The 12804-nt window shown below is 37.6% G+C and overlaps 1 protein-coding gene and 1 pseudogene across 3 annotated transcripts; both read right to left on the bottom strand.

Annotated features, from left to right (window-relative positions):
• Window positions 1-245: 245 nt before the first annotated feature.
• On the bottom strand, window positions 246-6863 carry LOC144245976 (uncharacterized; annotated as a pseudogene).
• A 2908-nt stretch (window positions 6864-9771) lies between these two features.
• GTF2H5 (general transcription factor IIH subunit 5) lies at window positions 9772-12788 on the bottom strand. 3 transcript variants are annotated; one of them, XM_021540434.3, is made up of 3 exons: window positions 12716-12788; window positions 11732-11825; window positions 9772-10174 (listed from the first exon to the last, which is right to left on the bottom strand). In XM_021540434.3, the coding sequence occupies exons 2-3, from the start codon at window positions 11764-11766 to the stop codon at window positions 9994-9996; spliced, it is 216 nt and encodes a 71-aa protein (XP_021396109.1). In that variant the 5' UTR covers window positions 11767-11825; window positions 12716-12788; the 3' UTR covers window positions 9772-9993. The 3 variants fall into 3 exon arrangements, with proteins under 3 accessions (XP_021396109.1, XP_021396111.1, XP_021396112.1); XM_021540436.3 differs by having other exon boundaries at window positions 12670-12731; XM_021540437.3 differs by having other exon boundaries at window positions 12621-12723.
• Between the last annotated feature and the right edge of the window lie 16 nt (window positions 12789-12804).

Raw genomic sequence — 12804 nt, forward strand, 5'->3', positions numbered from 1 at the left:
AATCTGCATCTGTCAGTAAGAGAATACTTGTAAGGTATTTGATGACATCATGAAAGAAGCTAATACTCCCAGATTTTCAAAGAGTTCTGGAACATGAAAAATAGTGTGCTGGTCCAGACAGTAGTGATCAATTATATTGAAGAATGGTAAATTAAACTTGAAATGCATACTACTGAGGGCCAGGAGAAATAGACATGTCTATCTGCATGTTACACTATTAAACAGAGCAATTTTGCATATTTCACTTACTGCATCAGGTTAGGCTCCTTTTCTATGCGCTTCACATAAATTTTAGCATTATGAAACCCTAGTTCAAAGTGAGCCTTTTGAATATGTCTACAATATAAAAAAGATCAATTAATATAACTTTCTCAGCAAAGAGCACATTAGAATATTAAAACAAATAGCAGCTGGTGGAAATACTTCCAAGGTTCCTAGGCTTTTCAGACATGTGCTTTAATGCCCAAGACACAAATTTATATATTTTTTCAGCTTAAATCTACAGAGACTCATACCATATATATTTTCTTCAAAACCTATTATTTCCAAGTATAGTCTCATGAGCAGCTTAAGTAAAGGACAGTACAACAAAGCTTAAGCAGTCCTTTTCTTCCCCCCCCCCCCCGGCCCCCCCAGAAAATTCAATGGAGATAACATTTAAATGCAAAAATAAAGAGAAAAATCTTGAAAAATGTGAAATAAGAGAAATGCCACCAAAATAGTCAAGGTCTTAAGCACAGTTTAACACCAGAGTCCCAAATTACTGTACTCTCTACTAACACCTTCGATTTCAGAAGATATGACAAATACAGAGACTGTTGCAAAATCAAATGTTAATTCTTAAAAGAAACCAAATTAAACCCAGTATAATTACAGCATAATGCCTGCATTATTATGGGTAGTTCTATAGAGGAATATGACTAAATATTTAAGTGCATTATTCCATTGGAAAAAACCCACATTTCAACCTAGACTTAAGAGTAGAAAAATACATGGCAAGAATGTGATGACTTTTTGCATTTTTAATGGTTTTAGCAAAATATAATAAAATTATAGAAAGCAGCTCCATGTCCAAACAAAATTATTTAAGAAACACCCCTCACTTTCATGAATACCTGATTAGAGACTTCATCGATCCTTTTAATCCTAGTGTTAGAAGGACACAAAAATAAATTCTAGATGTGAAAGGTCTGGCTATCCTTATTAGCACTCAATTTTCTATGTTTGTTCCCCCTTGAGATCCCCCACCTTACAGGAATGCCACTCAGTGTAAGGACTGCAAAATCCCTTTCCTCCCTAAATCTTAAGAAATACTGTTAGACAAGGAAAGGTCTCTTTCTCTCACAGGGTAAGCATGCTGTAGAATCATAGAACCATTAAGGCTGGAAAAACCTCTAAGATCACAAAGTCCAGCTGTTTACGCAGCACTGCATGGTAACCATAAGACCATATACCCACGTGCCACATCCACATGCTGTTTGAACACTTCCAGAGCTGGTGATTCCACCATTTACCTGGGCAACATGTTCCAATGCCTGACCAACCTTTTGGTGAAAACAATTTTCCTAATATACAACCTAAACCTCTCCTGGCAAAACTGGAGCCCATTTCTTCTTATCATTCATTACTTGGGAAAGAGACCAATCCCCAGCCCACTACAACCTCCTTTCAGGTTGCTCTAGGTCTCTCTGATAAGGTCTCCCCTGAGCCTTCTTTCCTCCAGGCTAAACACCCGAAGCTCCCACAACCACTCTTTGTAAGACTTGTGCTCTAACCCTTCACCAGCTCTGTTGCCCTTCTTTGGAGTCACTCCCATGGTTCAGTATCTTTCCTGTAGTGAGGGGCCCAGAACTGATCCCAGGATTCGAGGCACAGCCTCACCACTGCTGGGAACAGGGGGACAATCCCTGCCCTGGTCCTGCTGGCCACACCATTGCTGATCCAGGCCAGGATGCCATTGGCCTTCTTGGCCACCTGGGCACAGCTGGCCCATGCTCAGCTGCTGTTGACCAGCACCCTCAGGTCCTTTTTCCCTGGGCCACTTTCCAGCCACTCTTTCCCCAGCCTGTAGCACTGCCTGGGGTTGTTGTGACCAAGGGCAAGACCCAGCACCTGGCCTTATTGAACCTCACACCACTGGCCTCAGCCACTGGTCCAGCCTGTTCAGATCCCTCTGCAGAGCTTTCCAGCCCTCCAGCAGATCAACACTCCCACCTACCTTGGTGTCACCTGCAAACTGATTGAAGGTGCCCTGAATCCCCTTGTCCAGACCATTGATAAAGTTGTTAAACAGGCCTGACTCCAGTACTCAGCCTAGAAGAACACCACAAGTGACAGGTCACCAGCTGGATGCAGCACCTTTCACCACCTCTCCCTGGGCCTGGCCATCCAGATTTTTGCCCACCAAACAGCACCAGGCCAAACCATGAGCAGCCAGTTCTTTCCAGGAGAATGCAGTGAGAAATGGTGTCAAAGGCTTTACTAAGGTCCAGGTAGACTGTATTCACAGTCTTCTCTATTTGTTTTTATGACTCACTTTGGTTATGATATTTTTGTAACTACAATGACAATGAAAAAACGCATTACATGAAAGCTTCCCTCAGTGTTTCAAATTTAGAGTGTAGTGGATTGCTTCTCATACCTACCAAGTCAAACAAAATTTTTTTTGTTGGACCTTCATAGTTTCTTTGTTTTATAATACAATAAAAATGAGCTAGAATAACTGTACATTGAAAAGAGTCTCAGTTTGGTCTAGTTTTTCATACTTGCAGCAAACTACTTTAGAAACCACCTTCTGAAACACATCCACCTTCAGAATTGTTCCTTCCCACTCTCTACAGCTCCTTCTGGTTCCTGCTGTAACACAGCAGGCTAAACAGGCAGAAATAGCTTTTAAAAACCCTACTGAAAACCAAAAGGGGAAACATTTACTGATTGCAAGAATTCAGGTTCCCTAGTCCTCCTGACAGATTTTGTCAGATGCTTAGCTTTGCCCACTCCTCATCCCTCCTCTAGGGCTCTTTTCAAATACTATTTGCAGCTCCCTCTACCTAAAAGGCCACCTGACCAACACTAAAAGCTGTCACAGTCCTTCATTACATTGGCCTTGACGTGGTTGTGCTTAACAATATTGAGTTAAAATATTCATTAAGAAACCAGGCTTCTTTTTTCTTCAGTTTTATACTGATTTTATAACTTTCCTAATATTAAAAGATAAAATTAGTCTTCATTTAGACCAAAAGTAAAATCAAATATAGGGAACACACTTCATTTTACAGCTGAAGAGAAATTTTTCTTTCATATCTAGTTGATGACTCAGAAGGTCATCATTATTCCAGGGTTACTCACTTCTGCTGAAATTCTCGCTTTTGGAATACCTGTATATCTAATGATATGACACACATACAAAACATGTCTTACACACAAAGTTGCCAGTGTAGGAGAATTAAGAGATTAAAAGGAAGTAAAACTACACTGTAATTCCACAGGGAAAAGTGGTCCCATTCAGGACAGGCCAAATGAATAGTAGGTGTAATATTAAGAAAGCTTGGTCCCTGGTTGGATAAACACAGAGCCTTTTGTAAGCCAATTAAGATCTAGTCAATTGCAAGTAAATTTTTTGGTCCTTATGCTCCTTCTGATCTTGTTCAATTTCAGAATTAACAGGAAAGAATAGTTACAAACCTAAAATACTCTTCCCCCTTTTTCCTGCCTTTTTTCTCTTTTGCCCTCCCATCTCACCTCTCTAGCTTAGCTACATCAGGAACACAACACACAAAATGGTGAGAGATAATTTGTTTGGTGTGCATACCTCTGTCTACTGACAGTGTATGAGCTATGCCAACACTGCAGAAACATGTAACACTATCTCATCTGCAAGTGAGATCTTCACAGCTGCGAGGGCACCCATTGCTCTGCACACCCTGCCATTTACAATTGGAGCCATCTTTTCTGTCATAGAAAAATGAACAGCTGTACAGCTCTGACAGTCAACTCTTTCAGTCTGTAGTCATCCAGAAATTTTGCTGTTTCTTTCCTGAGCGGCTAGTTATGTGGCTAATCAGTTATCCATCAGTTTTAGTGTTGTATGGGTTTTCTTTGGTGGATGTTCAAGCACATTCCTGCATTGATATTATGAGTCACTTCTTGTTACTAACACCTAGGATTGCTCAAGCACAAAAAGCTAAAAGCTATCACTAATGCTCTAAAATTTCCACTTTGAAATTTTTTTACGGGGCAGCAATTTTATAGTCTGTTTCTAGTAGTCTTAATCCTTGAGTACTATGCAATCAGAAGTGAGAAAATTACTTTTTCAGTCTATATGAAAAATACAATCCCTATTATTCAAAGACCTAGCAGGGGGTTGCCCCTAATATTAAAACTTGATAGGTATTGTAGCTTTTTGTTTGATTAGAGAACACAATGATTTTTACAATTACATATGTGTAAACCAATAAAGCTACTCATTTGGGGGCCAAGGAGGGAAAAACTTTCTGAATGTCTCACTTCCATGCACTATAAGCAATAATGTAAGGAGAAAGATACAGAAATCCCCTATGCAGACTGAAATACAGTAAGATTGAATGTTGTATGGTCTTCTACACAGTATAATGCATGTGATTTGAGGAACAGGTACCCTACAATCACATGCATTTTGTATTATGAGGAAATACAGAGGGAAAAAAAAGCATAAATCTTACCTCTTATTAACAGTGATTTATTTTGATTTACACTCACTAAAAATTATGTAATTAATATGGAGCAACTTCTAAAGCAGGCTCATGGTGTGGAGATACACAGACCTACCAGTAACATCAGACGACAAGACTGCATTTCAGACTCATCATTTTAATGAAACACAGCTGTGTACCTGCACTTAGGGAGAAAACACTGGATACCTAAACAACTAAGAAATTTCTGAACTAAAAATATTTCAAGATCTCCAACAGTGAATATCTTTTTAGCAGGACACTTTGAAGCTGAATATTCATCTCTAGCTGAAAGCATATCTGATGGTCCAAAGCATGCTAAGTCTCTGACCCACCACTGTCCAGGCTGCAACAATTTTTTAAACTAGCTTAAAATATTGGCAAGAGCTCCCCTTACTGGTCTGCTTTCAAACTATCAGCTCTTCAGTCCTGAAAATCTTTTAAATGAAACAAAGGTGGATAAAACATTACTTATATTCCACATTTTGGGAAAAACAAAACAAAACAAAAAAAAAAAACCAACAACAAAAAAACCAACAACAAAAAAAACCCCAGGTCTACATCAAATTTATACCATATATCCTACTGTTTACATTTCTGATTAGCTGCTAGATAATGACTTAGTTTAGGAAGAAATTGTTCTTCCATCATTGTGAACTGCAACTTATTTTGAATCCTTGATTTTGTATAGGAGATATAGGCCTTGCCACAGTCTAAATTAAAGAACGAACACCCAATTCTAACAGACCAAGTAATGCACTCATTTCACAGTAAACACCATGAGTTTCAATGGGATCATTTGTGGGATAATCAAGGACTCATTGTGGAAATTTATATGAAATTTGGAGCTGCAAAAAAAATCTATTATGAAAGCATACGGTTTTCTTCAATGGTCTACTGTCTGATTTTAAGAGCAAAATATACCTCTCAAACTGCACTGGTTTATATGATTAAAGAGTGGTTAAGATACGTGTAGTGATATAGATATACATATATATATGTATACACATTTATATATGATTTTTAGTGCCCTACTTTTGTAATGTCAGCCTAGGGGCCTACTGAACTTTTATGGTGAAGAAGCCAACTAAGAAAGGTTAAATGTAAGTAATTTTTTATGACACCATGAAATACCATTATCTTTAATTTATGGTAAACAATCTTGTTTACCTCAGCTCACAGTAAACAATCCTGTTAATGCATAAAATACGTGTTCTCTGGATTGTTCTCACACACATAAGGTGGCCCTGCTGAGCTGAGAAAAAACTATAAAATCTGTTGTTATGTCACATTAGGAAAAAAAAAGAGGGAATCAAAGGATATGCTTTTGAATACACCCTATAAACCTGGAAAGACTGTAAAACAGGATTTCTTAATGTATAACACCACTTGGAAGAGGTTTAGTACAGCACATCAGACAACCATTTAGCTCTCACCACTAAGGAACAAAAAACAAAAATCAAAAATAACCCCAAGTCCCCCAATTATCATTGTTAAGTACATTAAACAAATAAACAAAACCACTATTATTCAAATGGATTCAGTTGCCTACCTTTTTTTGTGAAACACAGGCAGTTTAGCTACAGAATCAAATCCACTCAGTCTAGTTCTCTCAGGTAAAATGATAGAATTTCCTATAACATTCTCTATTTTTTTTTCAACAGCAATCTCTATTTACTTTCTAGAGGACACATCCATTCTCCCTAGTGATTGTTGGTTATTTCCTCCCTTACTGTACTGTACAATTATTCTTTCTGGGCTAGCTGTTGTACCAGAGAGAAGGAAGAGGGACGCATCATTACAACCCCTATCTATACTGACCAACCAGGGTCATACTCATTGTGCTGCCAACCCCCCTGCTAAAACAACCAGAATTAGCTCATCTCACAATTTATAATACTATTTAAATATGTGATGGCATTTAGACTTGTTTTTACACAACTTTCTTTGAAGGCCATTAATAAACAATTTTTTAAAATCTGACTTTTCAAACGAAAACCCAAATGTCCAATAGTATAATCTTCAATAAAAATGAAATGTTATTGCTTTATTTCACTAGGAAGTAGCATTTTCAGTTTCCATCCCTCTTTTCCTACATAACATGCTGTTTATGTTATTCAAATTCTCTTACCTTGCTTTAGAGATCTGTCTCATCCTTCTATCAAATACAACTCTTTAGCTTCTGCATGTGTTAACAACAGAAGAATTTATGAGCATATTCAAGTTACAATAACTACACAAGAATAACTGTTTACATCACAAAATGCTAACAAGTGAACTTGCAATCTTATTTAGATCTATGTATAAATAAGTAGCAAGTAATAAATTAAGCTGAAGTAAGTGTCTTTTATGTAATTGTCCTACCATGCTCTTCTTTCAGTACCCCAAATACTTTCAACTCAAACTGAAAGCAAAAAGTGAGCAGTGAAAGCCCTTCAAGAGAAAATTTGGTGCTTTTACAAGCAGCAACAAGTTTGTCATACAAGCTATATTTTTGCTGCTCAAGCAGAACCTGAGAGCACTGTAGTTCTTCTATAGCTACTAGCAAAAAAGTGAACATAATAATTATGGATACAAACATTAAATTAACATAAATTAATATTCCAAATTCAGTTAAAGCTGATTTTCTCACCCTATCAACTCCATTATCAAAGCATGGATATATTCCAACAGATCTCCTACAGCTTTTATTCTCAAGTGTTTCCAGCCTTTAAAAAATGTATATTTAATGCAGTGATTCATTCCAAGTTGTACTCACCAATATTTCACACCTGAATGAAAATCAGCACAAACGTTTAAAATCTGTAACTGTAAATGCTGATTATCTCAAAATGTATAGGTATTTTTAATAGTAGTATCTACTTTTCTCCCATCTGGGCAAGTATTTTTGTTGTTGTTAAAGCATGTAAGTGCTAGGACTAGATGCATTTAAAAACAATCAAACCCTTTCAGAGGTCCAAGTTTATTCAAATCGCAGAAACCCTTGCTTGGGTTTTTTTGTTTGTTTGCTTTTTAAAATCATACACATACTCAATTTCTAAAAGTTTCTGCATTGGATTTCCTTCACCATAGTACCTGATTCAAGACCCTCTTTTTCTCTAGGAACTACAGTGAACTCAGTTCCTTAGACTACATATGATGATACCAACTTACATCTTTACATCATTTGTTTATTCTTCCAGCACAGAATTGGTTATGCCTTCTTAGGGTACAGGAAGGAATAAAAGTATTGACAGGTTTAGAAGTTAGAAGTCCATTAACTTGTTTGCTCAAAAAAAACCAAATTGTGAGCAGAGAACATAAGATGCATGCCCAACTGTTTAGCTTATACAGTTTGGTTACTTTTAACCCTCTGTAAGCCATTTATTGTAAATTTAAGCTGAAATACAGGGAAGACAGCAGCAAAGCTGTACAGTTAACCAGAGAAAAAGACAAGAACTGCAAGAAGTTTATTACAGACTGAAAAGGAAAGTCACAATAGAAATGGAGCACTAGGCATGCGATATACAGAGAAGCTTAACATGTGGAATTCCAAACATGACTTCTCAAATGCTGTAGTTTGAAAAGAGTGATGGATGATTTACCTTTCAGCAGAATCTGGATGGAAAATAAACTAGGATTCCAAAGAAAGGAAACACACCCTTCTAAATAAATTGTATTAGGCTATAATGCCATGTTAAAACTACTGATTATTTCTCCATTAAATGACCCCCCAACAACCTTCCACAAAATAAATTATGAGGTCAGTGTTTGATCAGTCTCTCGAGATCAATCTCAAGAAAGAGATAAAAAACCATAAACCATTTATAAATAAGATTTAAACTTCTTATTTCAGGTAAAGACACGTGGCTGGTTCTTAATCTACATGACCAGGGAAGCACCCACTTGTGAAAGAAAGATTAAACAATTTAGACCCAAACTCATTGTTCTATACAGTCAGAGAAAAGGGAAGGTACCAGAAATGTCATGAAGTTAAATTTTGCAGGGCTATTTGCTCATCCCATGAACTCGAATATACACAATTCTACAAAACTTTCTCTGGACAGCTTTTTGATTAAAAACATCTAGTGAAATTTTCTCCTGAAGATTCCTCCTTCTGAGGAAAAAAACAATCTGAACAAAAAACAAGGATAAACCTACCAATTAATCTGCTGTCTACTGGACAAAAGAAAACAAGCAGTAGTGGGAGAGTCAGTAAAGAAAACTGTTCCTTATGAAAAGCCTTTCTCTTTACACTTCTTTTTCTCAAAGACAAAATGGTGGCATCTATCTATCTAAAAGTTAAGCCAGTGTCTGAGCTAAAGTTACAAATACAGAGTAAAAAAACCCAAATAACCAAACCATGACAATACAAAGCTTTTTTCTTTACAGCAAAAGGCAATATGGGAAAAATAACTAAGCTGAAAACATCCCCTCATAACCAAAAATCCAAGCCCAGCTTTCTTGATTGTTAGGTAGAGCTTGGGAGTCTGATCACATAACTTATTGTGACTACTGGCTTCAGTGAAAAAATACAAGCAATTATATCTATAGGACTGGTCTCTAATTTCTGTCACCCCTTTAGTTTATAATAGTCTAGGGCAATAGATCTTGTTGTCCCAATCCCTCCTTCCACTCCAAACTCCCACCACCTCTCCCCAAACTCAGAACAACTCGGAAAGCACAGCCTTGGTAAAAGTAGGTAAGTAGTATGGGGCATTTGTAACATGTTTTAACAAAAAACCCCCAACGCTCCCAACCTCAAACAACACCACAAAACAGACCAACTCTCATCCTGCTGTATAAAACCCATCCAGTTAAGAGCAGCATCTGACCATGCCTCCAATTTACAAATGTTCCATCAAGCACAGATCATACTTCAACTGACATTCTTTACTTTCTATCAGTCACACTATAATCAGATTCAATCACACACAGGAACACAACACATCCACAGAGGACCTCATACAGCATTCCAATACAGAAACACTACTCTATTTTTTGGGTCATATCTTGCAAGATAAAAACCTAAAGGAAAACCAGAGAGCATGCATCAAGAATTCTCAAGGGAACTCCTCAAGTGTATAATTTTAAGTCTTTTAATAAAGATACCACATTCTTTCAAAATGAGAAACAAAATCCAATTCTAGACTATTTTTTTCTATGAAAATGATGCATTTTCTATAGTAGCCACTTCTATGTAGGACTTACATGCCACAGTGTTATCTATTTAAAACAGTAACAACACAAACTATTGAAATTCACTGTTCCAAAACTTGCAGTAATCTCATTTCTCTGGTTTGTCTCACTTCTGAGTAATAGGAAACGAGTTCTGGTCCATTAACTCGCCCACTCTCTCCTGGAGGAAGTTGACCAACTCAGCTAACACAAAGACATGAGTTTCATCCAGGTCTTGTATGATGAACTTCTTTCCCAAAGCATTTGACTCATCCAAGTAGAGCAGAAACTGCTTCATTGCCGGGTCACTGTAGAGACAAATACACATCAGACTCTACCTCACAAGTTATAGTTACAAACAAAAGAAACACCATTCAGAGATATTCCTAAAGGGTTTAGGAAAACTAAAATTAATTTTCATAACTTAAATACACTCTGTGAAACTTTAGTAAAAGTTGATTCTTTCCAAGTGGTTTTGGTTACTATAGAGACAAAAATAAAATTGTAATAAAGTCTAATGAGTAGAACCAGCTGCTTGATTAGCAGAGAAATTTCCGTTTGCTGCTGCTAAAGCAGATTCAAAAACTCCCAAACCAAAACTAAAACTCAAAAGTCCAACCCTTAATAAGGCAAGACTGAATTTACATTTCTGATTTCAGCAATAGCCTCATAAAAACAGGTTTCCTTAAAGTATAGGGATAACCAAAAGACAGGAGAACACAGATCTCACTCAAAGTAGTATAGCACAGACAAAGAGTGCTCATATAAGAATTGTATTATTTCTCACACTCCAACTGAACAGTCATGATATCACCTTCTAAATAAAATTTAAATTGTTTAGAAGAAAACATTTTGGAAGTATGGAACTGCTTTTGTGCAGTTTTAGATTGCAAACATATTAGGAGACTTAAGTGTACAGCAGAAATCTTACACATCATGTAACGCTATATGACCCCACAAATCTTGAGTGATGCTTCCTTTAATTTTGGAGGTAGCCAGAGGCCTGAGTCTCAGTCCAAAGATGAGATTATATGAAAACAGGTACATTGCACCTACACCAAAAAGCTGACATTTACCAACTCCAAGCACATTCATTTCAAATATGATCTACAAACAGAACCACATGTTAACCCTGCACCAAATTCAGCCTAGAGCTGATTAAATAAAAACAAAACAGGAATGAATAAATGAAAGATTACCTCGTCTCCCTCAAGAATCAGTAAAGAAACACTTGATTCACAAACAACAGCAAGAAACTGCTCGCAAGCAATACAAAGAACAAGAGGGAGCATCTAATATTTGCAAGGAAAAATTGCCAAGGTAACTGGATTGCTCATACTAGGGTTAAGTTGTACCTGACAAGCATATAGATAACTTACATATACAGCTAAAAGTTTAACTTGTAAACGTTTCAAAAGACGTGACAATATTAGGGGAGCATTAGACATGGTAGAATATAGCTTTGAAGCATAATTTCTCATAGTGAATGCTAATTTGAAGTATTTTACATCCTTTTCTCTATTTTGCTAAATTAAAATAATAACCTGGATTTTTACAACTATGTGATTTCTAACTTTTTCACCATCATATTTTTACTCCATATTCATATGCAGTTTTTTCTTTAAGGAGGTTAGGCATAAGTGGAAAACAATCTCTTGAACAGAAAAATGGGCCTTTGGCATTATGACTATCCACAATTGCCTTCTTTTTCTTCCCCAAAGGCCGCACTTTTCTCTGCTTGTTCAGCACCACCCTTCCCCACAATACCTCCTTTTGTCTGGACTCTTCAGTTACTTAAGATTAGTTCCAGGTCTAAAGAAACACAGTCTTTGACACGAGGAGAGGCAGTAAATGCTGCTACTCACCACTCAACCAGAACACCTTTCAGAACATTCACCATCTTCTCAGCTCTTATGAATGCTGAAGAGTCGGCAAGAGCAACCCCTGTTTTGGATCACACTGTGAAAAAAAGAGTTCACTCTTTAGAATTCTTAGAATTTTAATAAAGGATAAAAGAAAGACAAATTTCCAGAGCATGGAGATAGCCTAAAACCTCTGTTCTCTCTATAGTTACATTGCTGGGGTTACCTGTGAATTCAACAGTTTATACATTATTCAAACATGCTTTTGAGATTTTGACGTTTCTCTTGTTTGGTTTTAACCTCTGACTTGTCTGCAGGACATTCTGTAGATCAGATCCATATATTTTATTTCTTCCCGTAGCTCTATCTTGTTGTTTCACACTTCCTGATAGCAAAGAATCAATAAATCCTTCCTGAATGCTTATGCTCTGTTTTCTGTCACTGTTATCACTTGGAGAGGCCAGTCCGCAGATGTAAGAAATAAAATAATTGTTTTACGCGATTCTGTGAGTCAGCTACATTGAAGCATTTTAGTCTATTTTAACAGTTTGCTAAAAGTTATGATATAATATATTTATCACGCTATTCACATTCATATGAACTATACAGTGCACACATAAGCTGACAGGTCATATTATAGAAAAGCAGTTAAAAGTAAATATAAATTGTACCGTATCAAAATACTTGCGATGCAAAAAGCGAAATAAATGCGAAAGTCAGTATTACATTATCATCTACAACAGCACTGGCGATCACGGGAAATGTGGAAGCACAACACGCCCCACACACCCCCAACACGCAAATCCAAACAAATAACGCCTCGGTTTTACGCAAAGACTCTTTACGACAATTCTACTCCCCGGCGGAGTTGCTGGCCCGTCCTGGCCTTCACCTCCTCCTTGCTCAGAGGGGTTCCCAGGAGCTCCGGTGCGGTCCCTCACCTCCGCCGCGTACGGACCGGTCCCGCTCCCTCACCCGCTCCCTCACCTCCGCCCTCGTCCCGCGCCGCCTCCCCGCCGGCGGAAGTGCCCCGCCCGCGCACGCGCAGGCCGGCCCCGGCAGCCGCCGCGGATTGG

Source organism: Lonchura striata, chromosome 3 (assembly GCF_046129695.1).
Source record: "Lonchura striata isolate bLonStr1 chromosome 3, bLonStr1.mat, whole genome shotgun sequence".
In the NCBI taxonomy this organism is placed as follows: domain Eukaryota; kingdom Metazoa; phylum Chordata; class Aves; order Passeriformes; family Estrildidae; genus Lonchura; species Lonchura striata.